Genomic DNA, 15,075 nt, shown 5'->3' with positions numbered 1-15,075 from the left:
TGAGGTGGAGCAGGTGAACAGTTTCAGGTTCCTGGGAATCAACATCACAGATAACTTCCTGTGCCACGTTCTTGTTATCCTGACTGGAAACAAAAACTGGCGTGGAAGGGAACAGAGGGTTCTGCAGCTTGAAGACCTATCCACCGAGCATCAGTGATATCAGAGAGGTGAGGCGCCTGCACAGAGCCCAAAGGACACTGAAAGATAGTACCCACCCAGCCACAGCCTGTTCGCCCTGCTGCTGTCTAGCAAGAGATACAGAAGTATCTGCTGTTGCACCAGCAGAATACAGAGCAGCTTCTTTCCCCAGTCTATTTACATACTCATCTCATTTTTGTATATAATGGTTGTTTTGTGAGTAACACAAAGGGAACTACAACCTAATCTCATTATTCAACCCTGTGTTGTAAAATGATAAATAAATCTACCTTATACCTTGTATTATAAGCAGTTTTGGGGAGTAACTAGTTACATAGTTTTGTAATTTAATCAAAACCAAATAGGGGACAAAATAGTAGGCCTAGGCCAAATTAACTTTCACTCATATATGAAAATGTTCATGATTACACTGTACGTCACACATGAATATTTTTTGTCAAAAGAATAATCATTTTGTTGCTTTGCATGTTTTTCCTTACCCTTCTTCCTTTGCCATTTCCAATCAGCCGTTTAGTAAAGTTTCATGCTATTCTGATGCTTTTGATTGGTTCTCATGTTTGAATTTGCAGCGCCACCCGTCAGCAAGTTAAACTGTCTCTCAAGCTGTCTTTAAAAAATGGTTAACAGTTGAAGAAATTCATTAGAGATTTAGAAAAGAAACTACTATAACATTTTAATTAGGGTAACCTATTACATTTCTAATAAAACCTTCCCAACACTGATTATGAGCACATTAAGCCTATTTTTGATACTTTAAGTACATTTTGTTGCTGTACTTTTACTCAAAAGAAGATTTGATTGTAGGACCAGGAGCTTATACTGTGGTATTGCTAGTTTTATTTAAGTAAATTATTTTAATATTTCTTCCACCACCACTGGGTGCTGGTGCCAAAAGTGCTCCTGCCTGCCACACTCCAGCCGAGTGAGTGGCGCTAGAATCTACAATACACAATTGTCAACCGCTAATAAGAAAAACGAAGAAGAACAAGACCGGAAGTTTATAAAGAACTGGGGCAGGCGTCTTTTTCAAAGCTCGTTAACGGCTGTTGTCTTGGTGCTGGGTTTGCTAACATGTAAACAATAAAACACGACTAACTTTACTACTAATAAACGTTAACCGTGATGGGCACACTGTAACAGCGAACCATCAAACGGCTGTCCTCTCGCAGGTGAGAAAGAAACACATTAAACGTCTCTTACTGGTTCACATCGTCCATCGTCATATTTACTGTTTGACTGCTAACTGTTAGCTTAGCTCGCATTTTAGAAAGAGCTTCGCCAAACCCTCTTCAAAAATATGTCACTTTAAAATTGGCTTGCTGATTTAACAAGTAACGTAATTACCCTTGAACTAGTTTAGTAAATAAAAAGTTTGGGCTACGGAAAGTCTTAATAGTCCACTGCTAAATTCTGTTTTCGCAAGAGCTGCAACCAATTTAATTAAATAGTCAAGTCAGTCTATTTAAGTTCTATAAAGTTAGCACTTTTAAAAACAACAGGAGTTATATACCCTTGTATATTCAAGTACACAATACAACACTAGTAATAAAAGGAATATGGAGTAACTTACTCTGTTAAAAATCAAATTCAAAAGAAATCAAGAAAAACGACTACAGATTGAAAAGCTGTGAAAGCACAATTAAAATAATAATTAAAAGTGGTCCTGACAAAAACCATTGGATTAGAATCAGGTAAAAGCCAGAGAAGAAAGGTAGGTCTTTAAATCAGATTTGAACTTAATGTTAGACAGAAGACTGTTCTATAGTAATAGTAGCTAGTAAAGGGTCCACAATAATTTTTTATATTTAACATTAATAAAACATTTGGACCAACAATCAACTGGCTGACTTGATGGTAATGGTCAATAAAGACACATTACCGAGTGAATAGAGTTTGCCTTGAAACAATTGTTGCTTTACATTCTGTTGTAATGCTGCTGTTTATTCTGTACACAGCAAGGCAAAAACGAATGCAGTCTAATACAACAGCTCTGAAAATAAGCGTGCAAGCAAGCATGAAAGCTAGAATTTGTTGAAACTGCGAGGAGTTGTGGAGGCTGTGTATTGTGGTGTGTTGTACCGAGGTGGTTATATTGTATAAATTAGGGTAAGCTTATATAACCTTTTTTACATTGATTTCCCCTCCTTTATGAATGTACAAAACAGATTTATATTATGGACAATCTGGATTTCTCAGAAGAGGAAATTCAAGAACAATTGGCGATCCTGGGCTACAAAAACATCCCAAAACACCGGCTTCGTGAATTCAAGCAAGGTTAGACTCTGAAACCATCCATCCCACCCCCACTCGCCATATTGTTCTTCAGCTTTATTTGTAGCTTGTTTGGGACACTTAATGTTTATGGTGTGCATTGTGATTGTAGGTCAATATATTGAAAACGAACTATCAAATGATTTCTTTAGAAAAGATTGACCACATGTTTTAACTCATAAAGGATTACAGTCTCTCTTTGTTTGTCTTTGTAATGTCAGATCTCGATGACCTGATTCAACATGGAGAATGGAAAAGCCTGACATCACCCACTCCGATAAACTCCACCGTCAACGGTCAGACAGCCTCATCTCGGCCGAGTCCTCCTGCCTTCACCAAAGAGAAAGGTCAGGGCACTTACCTCACTGTGGGATGATGATAACCACTTTGTCTAAAAGCATGTCAGCAGTCTAGTGTAACATGTTTGGTGTATGTTAACTGATGAATTCTATGTGTTTCTTCGCAGTTAGTCAGCACTACTTTGAAGAGTCCAGTGAAGGGTTTTTCTTACATGCCGGAAAAGTGGATTGTGACAGACAGGTAAGTGTTAAACACGCATCACACCAGATTTTTGTTTTCTTATTTCTGTTGATAGAAATGTAGTCAACATGACACCACATCCAGAAATCAGCTGCACTAAAAATCTGGTGTTTGATATCAAAAAGAGTTTTAAGTAAACTCAACATCAATGAAAACCCACAGAAACGAAAGAGCTTCTTTCTAGAGCCGACAGTCAGCTGTCACTCAGGCCAGACAAATCAATCTGTCATAATCATAAACTGAAGACAAGACTAACCTTTAGATTGGTCAAAAATTTAATAGTGTCAGGCACATGTGATCGATTCATTCTGTGTATAATTTAACACAGGTGCTCACCACCTATCAGAACGGAGACTATACTAGATGTCAGCAGGGGCCCTGTGACTCGTACGCTCAACACTCAGTGGCTCCGAAGCTCCAGCTGCCTCCAGGTGCTCCCAGAAGCCTGCAGGTGGAGCCAGATCCTGATGACACCCTCAACTCGCCACTCACTGACAGCTACTCATCCACTACTGACACCCAGGAGAGACGCTTCATCAAGAGAAAAGTCCTGAGGTAAAAGACACAAATGCATTATGCACTAGGGATGCAGCGATCCGACTTTTCAGTCCAGTACCAATAAATACCAATACCTGGGTTTGGGTGTAGGCCGACGTCGAGTACCGATCCGATATCAGTTTAAACTTAATACGCTGTATTCCTCACTGTGAGAAAGAGACTGCAAATCATTATTTTGTGGGGAGAGTAAGGCAACATCAGGCAGACGCATCAGATAGTACGCACCAAATAACTTGAATATTGGGCCAATTGACCACGCTATGGGTCTGTCTCTCTTCAATCAGCTGCTTGAACAGTCATTCATTCGCTTGTCAAGTTTAAGTTGTATTTTATTTGTCATTTAATCTAAATAGAGCATAGTGAATTAGGACTCTGCATATGGCAGAGTAGCTCAGATATCTCTGATTCAGTTCAATAAGAAAGTTAAAGTTCTGATTAATGACCAAAATGTAACTTAATAGCTCATCTGCCAAATGCAGGTAAGATGAAGATTTTACAGAAAAGAGTAAAAATAGAAGTAGACCGGTCATCTCAAGATGCACTCATGGGGAAAAAAAGTAAAAATAGACACACAAAACAGATTTCAAACAACTGCATCTGAGTTATGGGTCTGTAGTGGGAACCAAAAATATTCCCACTGATAGCCTAATTTCTGCAGGCCAAAACAATTTATGTACACTTGTCATAAAGATGCGTTTTGGTGTACAGTTGGGCAGCAAATCATCATTAAATTGATAGTCTAATAAATAGGTATAATATACTAACTCAAACAGGAGCTTTGTACTTTCTAAAGGAATCGTCTTTGCTGGAAATGTAACAATAATACTGTTGTGTTTGTTTTCCACATACAGGAAACATAAAGGACAATCACTTGTCTGCGATGAATCAGTCTACAGTGAAGACTCAGGTAACGTAGACTCTGTATGTAGAGATTCTGATCAGCTGCTTAAAGTGTTTGTTAAATACATAACATACAAGTATAATAATATAATATTAATAATCCAGGTTACAAAGAATTATAAGATTAAATATAAACTTTTAAGTAAAGTGAAATACATTCACTGGACCAGCACAAAATAGATTTAAAAAAAACAATTGCAGTAATATAAACGAAAGTGAAAAAAAATACATATTAAAACCAGGATAACTTCCATGATTAAAAAAATATGTTTTAAGAAGAGATTTAAAAGGTGATACGGACTCAAAATTGGAGATCCACCATTTCAAGTGATTTAAACTGCTATCTTTGCTGAAAATATACAGGATGTTATATGCATTTTTAAATGACAAAGTAACTCACATTTCACAAATGTTCACGTTAAAACTTAATTTTCAAATCTTTGTCGCATGAGTCTCTTTGAAACAAACTAAATACTGAGGAATCTTGGTGGTTCAGGAACTCATACCATGGTGCTACCACACACCTGTGTCGCGTTACCTGTCAAACTTCTTTAAAATGGGGAAACAATTAAAATCATATGGAATCAATAATGGAGAAGCAAAGATGTAATGTCTTTGGTCACCTCCAGTTGGAGCTCTCTCAGCTTTGAGAAGAGGCTGAAGCTCCTGGGACATCGTTGTAATCCTCTTAGCTCGTTCCTTAAGCCCTCTGTCTCCACAGATCACACACCTCAGCAGGAGTGTACGTCGCCACCATGTACAAAATGTACAACGCTCAGTGGGACGGTGACAGCGACGATGATAAGAATTCTCTTAGCTCCTCTTTTTGGTCTGATGGAGAGCGTGAGGAAGAGGAGGAGGAGGCGGCGGTGGCAATTGACTCCAAACCTGTTGCAGACACAGAGGACTCCTTCCAGGAGGGTTCAGAGGAGGAAAAGCCTGAACTGAAGAAGCAGGGCAACATCAGTTTGGAAAGTGAAAGTAATATAATGATGATGATGATGAAGAAAGCTGTAGCAGCAGTTCTGATAGTCCAGCTCCGAGTCTGATGACCTCTGGCTACGGCACCTACAGACCAGAGGAGCAGGAGGGTGGAGACTACAGAGACGATCACACCGTGACAGAGTTTGATCAGGACAGTCGGGGAGATCTGTCTGAGATGAGAGATGATGAAGAGGATGATCGTTCGCTCTGCAGCTTTGGCGTCGAACCCACAGAGCCAGAATACGGCGCGACTCGTCAACAGAGCGTGTCGGCGGACGCCGAGCCTGAAGCTAATGTGGCGTGTTGTGGAGGTGAAGGCCTGCACGAACAGGTGGGCGTCACAGGCGTGAAACCAGAGGATGATCAAGACCAAGCAGATGAGGAGGAACAGGAAGAAGATTTCCATGGAGCGTCCGAACATGAAGTGACAGATGCAGCATCAGAGGAGCAACAACACGCGGCTGTAGTTGAAGGTGGGAGTGTTGATGTAGACAAAGTGGAGTCGGAGGATCCGGACGACTCTTCAAGCAACAAAGACATCAAGTTTATCGACTCCAAAGTCAATTTCAGCCAGATGACGTTCAAAAAGATGTGTGAGGAGTGGGAAGGAAACCTCAGGCAGAAGAAGGGTAAATGGTTTCCCGTCTCTTGGTTTGCGACAATTATGCGGTTTATTTTGTAAAATTTTAAAACTGTGTGATTATCAGGACATCAGGTTGTTTAAAAGTCAAATCCAAATATACTTTTACAAAACAGTTCTGACTGATATTAAGTCGCTGCAGATGGTTTTGTGTCCTCAACTAAAAATCTCCTTAAATTTTACCCCGGAGATGTGGAAAATGCAAAATTCAGGTAATTTACAACATCGACTCATCTGATGGTTTGGTTCTGCTTCTGCAAGATTCAGGGTGCACACCTGTTTGAAATCTTGTCATTTGTAAGATGCGACTTTTACCCTGTTCCTCTTAAGTCAAAGTTTTATTACTGGGATTTGAGTAAGGTGTTTGTTTTTTTTATCTACCAAGCAAGAGAGAGTCCGGTCAGTATTGAGAACTAAGGAAACTGGAGAGGTTACCTGCAAAGAATGGTGTAAGATCAATAATGAAAAGGAAAATCAGTCAGTTTGAATGAAAAATGGATTCCTCCTCACCGTCCACTGACTGAACATTAGAGGCAGCCTTATGAAAGCTTACTGGTCTGAATCCTCCCCACCAGCTGGAAAAGTCTCACTGAACCTTGTGGTTGTTTCTTTGCAGACGCAGCGAGCTGTCTAGACGAACGGCTGGCGGAGCTTCATTTATCCTCGACGGCTCAGCGCGACTTTGAGGCGGAGAATGAAGACGTCACCAGTCAGAGTGACGCCCAGAGCTCAGAGTCAGAGGGAATCTCTCTGAGTGCCTTTGAATCCTACATAAGAGGGATGGTGGGTAATATAGTCATGCTTCCACTGTTTGTGTTACCTTACAAAGAATAGTGAAGTGTAGCTCATAAAAATGTCTTCGATTGTCACTAAAAATCACTTGACCATCGTTTTGTTTTGGACAGACTCGAGCTCGAAGTGAAGGTGACCTCAGACCCAAACCCAAATCCTGTAAGTCAACGACCTGATGTACAGACTCGTATAATACAGATTGTATTGTTGTTTTTATGCGACTAAACAGTTTTATTATTCATCAAATGTTGTGTTTCAGTCATCCGACCTGTGATGAGTCAGCAAACTATAAAGAAGACAGACCCAGTGGCAAAGTAAGTTTAAAAACATGAAATTTACTTCCAACTACCAAAACCTGGAAGAACTATGGTGTAGTGAGTTGCACTCAAGTGGTTAAAGATGGGTAAAGAGCAAATGCCCATAAGATACGAAAACGTTTTTACCCCCATTTGATTGATTTTGGTCTGATAGTTGACTTGGTCGTGTGGTTTTCTGCAGGTATTTCCAGTACAAGCAGCTCTGGGAAATGTTTAAACTTCCAGGAGAGAAAGACAGGCGAGATCTCCGCTGGGAGATAAAGGTATAAGAACATATTTTCAGTAGAGAAAACAAACCTTAAACCTATTTATTTGTACAAACATTGACCATTAAGCTCCTCTCACAGCGTCATGATGCCATCATACTTAATAATTCTTCAGTGTTCAGTTTGGACTCTTTGTTGAATGAGGCACTAACATGTTGCAGCTGTCAATGATGTTTGCCTTTATGTATTCTGCTTTTGTTTTTCAGGAAAGACTTGCATACCAACCTCCACCAGTAAGTATTTTCCCAAAACGTCCCCCTAAAGCTGCACTAGGCAACATGTTGTGTTGTGTTCGTGCCCAAATGTATGAATGAAATGATTTGACTGTTCCACACAGCATGGCTGCTTGGCATCGAAGCTTAAAAGCTAAAAATGATGCTATTTCTTACAGCTCAAAAGCAAGGGGAGTCTTATCTCTTTCTGGTGCTCACAATGTCCCACAATATTCAAAATTTTTGAGATGCACCTGTAGCTGTAAACCAGTATCTATGCCTGCAGATCAGAAGGAAATTTTACCTTTGTCACCTCCTACTTTGTGTTACAGAAGAGCTGATCACACCATACAGGAAGTCCTTGTAACGACTGTACATATGTATAAAAGTGATTTGACCTAAAGTCTCAATTAGTAAATAAATAAGTTACCAATTTATCCAAGTGCAGTCCATTAAGAACCGGTAATGAAAGATGTGAACACCTGTATGGCGGGATCAGCTGTATGGAAACACAAATAAGTGTTTTCAGACAACTCTGCGAGACACAAAGATCAGTACTCTGTGTCAGAATGAGAGTGGCAGCATTTCAGCATGGACAGAAAACAAATTCCAAACATTTATGTGGATTAAGAACTTGTAACACAGTTTTCTTAATGGCTCCACGTCTTGTTTTGTTCTGTGTTGCAGCCTAAACCTCACAGAGTTTATGTGCCGAACACGTACACCGTGCCAACAGCGAAGAAGCGCTCGGCCCTCCGCTGGGAGATCAGGAACGATTTGGCGAACGGCCTCCTTCCACACAAATTCAGCTATCGATTTTAGGCCTTTTACGCTTCACATGCCTTTTCTTTTTTTAAAAGATACTTTTAATAATACAATTTTGCAATGTTTTGATTTTTTTTTTTATCATTGACATTATTTATTGGTGACTTGTTTTGATAAACATAATAAACACATTAATAAAACATTTGTCTCACTGCAGTCAGTGAATATATTACAGGTAATTTTGTGTGGTCTATGGGAGATCTGAGTAGGGCAGTCTAAATGGGTACAGAGGTGTGTAACGCTGGTCGTGCCAAAGCAGCTTGTCTTCCAGAAACTTAATCGTTTCCAGAGTGAGGACAACGGCTTCATGTTTCAGGATGCTGTGGACATTCAGACCTGACAGATAAAACAAACACAATCATAGCACTCCTTGTTTTTCAACACCTAGAAGACTTTGTTACACATGAAATGTAGTGCATAACTTCATTATTTTATAATCACCCTGAAAGGCTGCTGTAGCTACAAGCTCAAACATATTGAAGTTCATCATTAAAGAGAGTTCCACTATGTGATTTTGCAAATTAAATGTCTGTCACCATTAGCTTGTTTAATTAGAGAAATCCAAGAGTTAACGTATGTAAGGAGAAATGTTCAAAATTGTAGCCTGCAGAGCTTTACGACAATAGAAGCTTGTGCATTACATCACCTCTTCAGATTCAGAGTTAACTTACCAATGGCTGGAATAATGTTCACTGTCTTCAAATTAGCTGTTGCCTGAAGGATGTTGTCGGGAAACTCTTCATCTCTAAAAGCAACAAGAACAACTTTAGTACTGAGCGAATCACAGAGCAAATAAAGTGTAGTTTTTTTTGTTTTTAAAGCTCAGTTGCTGATGAAACTCACAAACTGACTATTAACACCGACTCTCCCCAGTGTTTGTGTCTGATGAGGTCCAACAGGTACTGAGAGTCAGGTGTGGGGATGTTGAGAGAGTCCACGATGTAAAGGTAGTCCTGGGAAAATATACAACAGTCAGCTCAACACTTCCAAGTAAAAAAGAAAAGATCAGAGCTGAAACATTTAGAATAATTGATCAGATGTTATTTTAAATGTTTGAGCCTTTTTATTTTTGTATTAAATTTGCAAAAGCATTCGCTGCTTTACTTTTTCATGTCTTTGGGGTTAGACAAAACAAGCAATACTATTTTTTTTTTATTTTTATTTTTTTTTAGTTCATACACTAAATAATCGGATTAATCGATGAATAAATTGTTAGATGAAAAAAGTTGAAGTATTTAAAAGTGATATTTTTTAAAACAGGCCTATCAAAATTGTACAAAAATAGCATTTTCTAAATTGCTCTTATGACGAGAAAGTATTAGTTTTAGCTAGACATTTAGGTTCTGTGCACTCAATAGTGTCCTGTTCTGCACTTGAAATACACGTTAATGTCATTTTAAACTCTTGAAAGTTTAAACAGACACAAGCGTCATGAGACATTGTTTATGTTCTCCAAATTTAACTGGGGTTTAAAAAGCTTTCAGTTACCTGAGCCAGCTTGGAGCTCAGAGCCACTTTGAGTCCTTGCACTCGAACTTTCATGGGTAACATGTAGTAGTAACTGGTCGGCCCTCTGGGTCCATGAGACACCCCACCTGAGAAACAAATCACCTGTCAGACTCTGATCTCCAACCTGAGAGTCACTCGACATCAAAAGGAAGAAAACGTGTCTCTCTAATGAAGACACTACTGAGGTTTTGTTGCTTCATGTACGAGTAAAACAAGCAGAGTTCAAAGGCAATAAAACGAAAAGCAGTCACCTCCTCTCCATATCGGTGATCGGATGCTTCCATGGCGTGCTCTTCCACTTCCTTTCTGTTTCCATGGTTTCCTGCCTCCACCTCTGACCTCTGACCTGACCTTTGTGTTGGCGTGGCTCTGAGAGATTAAAATGACCGTTAGTGAAGTGAATATCAGCTGTGGCCAAGGTTGAGTTTCAAACTTGAACATGTAAAATACAGTATAGATGTTTATGAAAACAGATTCATTATTTTATCTGGTTGGGTTTCATTGAGTCTTTGTTTAGACTACAATGTAGTTTTATAACAGCAAATTATTAAAACCGTTTCACAGCAGATCCTCGTTTGTTATCATTTATTAGTTGTAGTAAAAAATAAGTTGATAGAATTTAACTTTTTAAAGCTGATATTAAATGTAACACCAACAGTATAAATATGTACCTGTAACATCTCTGTTCACTACACGTGACTACTGGTTCAGTGAAACAAGTCTCGTAGTTGCTAAGATCACAGCCTACTAGTGTCTTACGAAATAAAGCTGTTTAGCGCTTGCCATTTTTGTTCAGATTTATTGTTTACTGATGCCTACTACCCGTGACCCAAAACAGACAGCTGCCACCTACTGGTCCACTAGAGTTCTGCACCCAATGGCTCTTACAAGCGCTCGAAGGCTGTTGCTACAAAAGGCTAAAATTGCTATGTGTGGCATTAGTCTAATCACTGGATATTATGTGCTTATGTATCTGTCACTATTAAAATTTAAGTTCTGTATATCTAGTTGAGGTTGAATTCATTTCACAAAAACACAAAATTGCAGCATGAAGCATTCGATATAGGGCTGGACAATAAAACAATAACAATCATCATCACAATATAATTTTTTTCCAATAACAATATAACAAATGTTCAATAAATATTCATTAAATGTTGGATTTTATTCCCTTGAATCATATGCGAATTAGGATTTGTTTTTTTTTATTAACATGTTTATTTTGTTGATGCTTTTACTTAATTTTACTCATATATCGCATATTTGTTGACGAAGATTTTATCATAATTGTTTTGAATGTTCCACCTCAGATTTATGAAGGGAGCCACTGTTTGGCCTCAAGTGTTGACCATAAAGTAGAGTTTAAATCACAATTAACCATCATGTTTCTTCAACTTTCACTCAGGAGCAAAATATCAGCCTTTAACCTTGAAAGAAATAACAATTTCATACTTATCGTGATAATTATCAATATCTAAATAAATATAAAACTTTTTATTGTGATAACATTTTTGGCCGTATCGTCCAGCCCTAATTTTCATTTCAAAAATGAGTGAATATGTAACTTACAATTCTTTTATAATTTTTCTGCCATTTTTCAACGTCATGGAGAATGTCGAGCCTGAGAGGAGAGAAAACAAAAGCAGCTTGAACAAAGATTCATATTTTTCACTTCACACAGACTTTTCTTTTGTCACTGGATTTAAACATTTCAGGCTGCAGGTTCACTACCAGCATTTATAGAAATAATGGGATGTTCAGGAACATGGAGCCTAAACAGCTAATGATGATGGATGTTTGGGACAAAAACTTAGGGCGACACCATCAATACTCTCCGGGTGAAGAGTTGGATATCGAAGCTTTAAAAAAAAAAATAAATAAGTGATCTCAGCTTTACCTGGGAGGCACAGCGAAGACATCTGGGTGGAGGTGAGCCAGACCCAACGGCTCGCTGTCCCGCCTCTCCAGAGTCTCCACCCACGTCTGGACGGGGCTCAGGTGGGCGGGAACGATGGCGTCGCACTTCCTCAGGACAGGCAGGGAGCAGTCTGCAGGAGGAGGAGGACGCTCTGCAGGAGCACAGAGCAGTCAGTGACCCATGTTTTTCATATGACAAACACAGTTAGTCAATATTATTCAAATGAGATTTCTGAGCAGAGAAATCCTGCTGGTGTGGTGTGGAAGAGATTTACACTGGAAACTGTTCAGTATTTGCTGAGTCTGATTTTCGTGGTGGTAACAGTCCTGAATGCAGACTAACATAATATTTGATATGAAGGAGGATTAAATAATACTAATAGATACTGGTATAAAACATCCGGTAAAACAGCTTAAGAAACATTTTTAACTTGAAATGTATAAGCTTGACTGCAACACACAGCTGACAAGTTCAGATTTAATCTATGTTTACAGAGGCCACAAGTTTTAATTTACTTAATCTGGCAGGGTCCACAAGGTTTGTAGGCAGCAGTAAATTGGAAGGCAGAGCGCTCTCGCCAGAAAACGATGAGGCAAACTGAGAAAGAGAAAACCTTGAGTTAGTGGAGCAGCTTGAGAACAAACACAAGTAAAAGATACAGGTACTGAAAGGACATTTTTACTGGGTAAATTATGGAATTATGATTAGACCTTATGTCTCACAGCACAGCCGTCTGAAAAGCTGTGGTTTCGGTACCTTTATTTTCAAATACTTTGGTAAATGACATATACTGTATATATATATATTCAAAGTAATGAGATGTTACAATAATCACACAATCATACATTAACAGAGCTAAGAGTAATGTCTTGGTGTAATGTGTCAAAATTTTATTATATCATCTGTAGCCAGCAAATATTTGTTATTTTAGCTAATAAATGACTTCAGTAGTGAAATAATAATTTTATGGCAAGTTAAGCACTGAAAATAATATTCTAAAATATTGTGTTCACTTGAACTGATTTTTCCCAGTGGGCCTTCTCTTAGGTGGCTAAAATACATTTTGCTGCAGACCCTGTCCACAGCAGTACGCTGTTTACCTTGAGTTCTGCATGCCTGCCGAGAATAAAACCATATAATATTCTTTGTGGGTTTCTTCAGTGGTGATAAATGATTCAAAGCATATATTTTATGAAGGTTTAGAGTCATAAATACTCGATTACACTTAGTAGAAGTAGCATTACATGAGATTTAGCAAAAATCAGTGCTGATAACTGCACAATAGTAAGTGTCTGAAAAGGACCTTAAGAGGTGGATGCATTATCCCACAGAACAGATGTTGCACCTGCCAAGATTTGCATCCAGCACATATCCCAGCATTTTTGGGCGTTACCTCCCGGGAGGTGCATGCAATTTTCTGTGGGCATGTAGAACCCGGTACAACTTTCTGCTTCTCCAAACTGCAAACTACTGCAGGTGATACACCAACTATGGATGTGCCTCATACAGCCCCACTTCAAAAACCCTTTAAAAAACTAATTTTAAATCATTACAAAATGGAATTCGTTTAGATCACATTCCTCTCTGAGAAATTGTGGATATTTTAAAAACTATTTTTGGAAGTTTTATAGACTACGTTTTTTTTAGTTCAGCAATAAGATGTAATCGTATAGCACTTTTAACAAAGTTCTTTACAGATAAAATATAATACATGAGTAATCAATTAATTAGAATAACATTAGATAGATCATCTGTTATAAAAGTGATGTTAAACCGCAGATTGAAGTGATCAATCAAATACCAAACTGTCAAATGCTTTATTGTTTCCAGGAATAACAAGACATAGCACGTCAGGTTTTATTCTTATTCTTTATCATCTGAATAAAAGATTTAAGCTCCTCTTTTTTACATTCCCTCATGTAAAGCACTTAGTAAACTCAGATCTATCATTAATAGACATATATGAGTTGAATTTTAAAGTCACAAGAGGAAAGTAAATCTCTATTTATCAGCATCTTTATAAGACGACTATATTATCTTGCTAGTTAGTTCAAATCTACACTGAGTGAGTTTGGTAAGTGATATAAAGCAATGATGTGCAGCTCAGCTAGTTACCTTATGTCTGCAGGTTAAACGTTACTTACCCTTTTAGCGACTCCTCTGCCACAAATTACGAGAGAACAACGAAGCATTTCGGATCCGTTCTCTTTCACAGTCTCACACACGCTTTAATTTCCCCTCAAATCATTTTTAAATACACATTATAAACGGAATCGAAGCGTGTTTGCTGCTTGAAAGGTCGAGGTGGCTTTTCCGTGTGGTGTGGTGGCGCCTGTTGATGACGTAACGCGGGCTCAGTTGCGACACCAAGAGGCTGGAAGCAGCCGCACATGTACATTTGTTGGACCCTTTTTATTCAGTCTATTGGTTATACCCAACAATCTAAAATAAATGCATTTCAAAATTGTGCAGAACATCTACCCTACTAACAAATTGTTGTCGAAATTTGTGGATGTTAATTCTGTGAAGATGAAGATGAGACGATTCAACATTTATTCTTGTTGAATGTCGGAGCTACATATTTGGATTCTGGAAGAAAAAAGAAAATTGAGGACTATTTTGTGACTCCAACCAACCATTCAATTAAACTAGAAGCCAAGGATGTAATGTTATACTATGAAAACAAAACTTAAAGTACTATACCCATAAAACCAGATTCTCAAGTTCCCGGCCATCATTCGACTCTTTTAGAAAAGTATTTTGACTCTACCCATTCTATAAATAATAATAAAATGTGCTTATATAATTAATATTGTACAGGAACTTGATCTTGATCCTGCTGCCTACAGTTTTAAGGCATTATTGATTTATTTGATTTATTGCACTTTTTTATTTTACATCTATTCATTTATCTAATTTATGCCTATGTTTCTATTTATTTAATTATAGTTTATATATGTTTATAATTACAATTATAATATATTTTCATTAAGAAGGAAGGTGAACCTATACTGATATAACTCTTGTTATGATGCCTAATTATGTTACTATGTCGTGAGCTGAAAATAATAAAGTTGTGGTGATGGAGCAGTGGATAAGACACATGCCTTTGGAGTGAGAGACCTGGGTTCGAATCCACTGTGTCCTTAAGCAAGACACTTAACCCCTTGGAGCTCCAGAGGCG

General features: G+C 38.3%; 2 protein-coding genes across 3 annotated transcripts; one reads left to right on the top strand and one right to left on the bottom strand.

Annotated features, from left to right (window-relative positions):
* The first annotated feature begins 1,170 nt into the window (after nucleotides 1-1,170).
* Nucleotides 1,171-8,604, top strand: si:dkey-23f9.4 (hydrolethalus syndrome protein 1). 2 transcript variants are annotated; one of them, XM_038712414.1, is made up of 12 exons: nucleotides 1,171-1,328; nucleotides 2,325-2,433; nucleotides 2,652-2,777; nucleotides 2,897-2,970; nucleotides 3,299-3,525; nucleotides 4,380-4,435; nucleotides 6,669-6,835; nucleotides 6,958-7,003; nucleotides 7,104-7,158; nucleotides 7,343-7,424; nucleotides 7,634-7,660; nucleotides 8,327-8,599. In XM_038712414.1, exons 2-12 carry the CDS (start codon nucleotides 2,334-2,336, stop codon nucleotides 8,459-8,461), a joined length of 1,095 nt encoding a protein of 364 aa, XP_038568342.1. In that variant the 5' UTR covers nucleotides 1,171-1,328; nucleotides 2,325-2,333; the 3' UTR covers nucleotides 8,462-8,599. The 2 variants fall into 2 exon arrangements, with proteins under 2 accessions (XP_038568342.1, XP_038568348.1); XM_038712420.1 differs by lacking the exon at nucleotides 1,171-1,328 and having other exon boundaries at nucleotides 2,322-2,433; nucleotides 2,901-2,970; nucleotides 8,327-8,604.
* On the bottom strand, nucleotides 8,534-14,232 carry mrpl4 (mitochondrial ribosomal protein L4). The gene is made up of 9 exons (XM_038712549.1): nucleotides 14,036-14,232; nucleotides 12,407-12,488; nucleotides 11,871-12,042; nucleotides 11,543-11,594; nucleotides 10,225-10,342; nucleotides 9,953-10,059; nucleotides 9,308-9,417; nucleotides 9,136-9,209; nucleotides 8,534-8,800 (listed from the first exon to the last, which is right to left on the bottom strand). Exons 1-9 carry the CDS (start codon nucleotides 14,081-14,083, stop codon nucleotides 8,655-8,657), a joined length of 909 nt encoding a protein of 302 aa, XP_038568477.1. The 5' UTR covers nucleotides 14,084-14,232; the 3' UTR covers nucleotides 8,534-8,654.
* Nucleotides 14,233-15,075: the final 843 nt, after the last annotated feature.

This window comes from Micropterus salmoides, unplaced genomic scaffold, assembly GCF_014851395.1.
Source record: "Micropterus salmoides isolate LMB-PRFRI ecotype aquatic unplaced genomic scaffold, ASM1485139v1 Ms_hic_scaffold_1, whole genome shotgun sequence".
Classification (NCBI taxonomy): Eukaryota; Metazoa; Chordata; class Actinopteri; order Centrarchiformes; family Centrarchidae; genus Micropterus; species Micropterus salmoides.
This window is presented reverse-complemented; position numbering and strand designations above follow the sequence as displayed.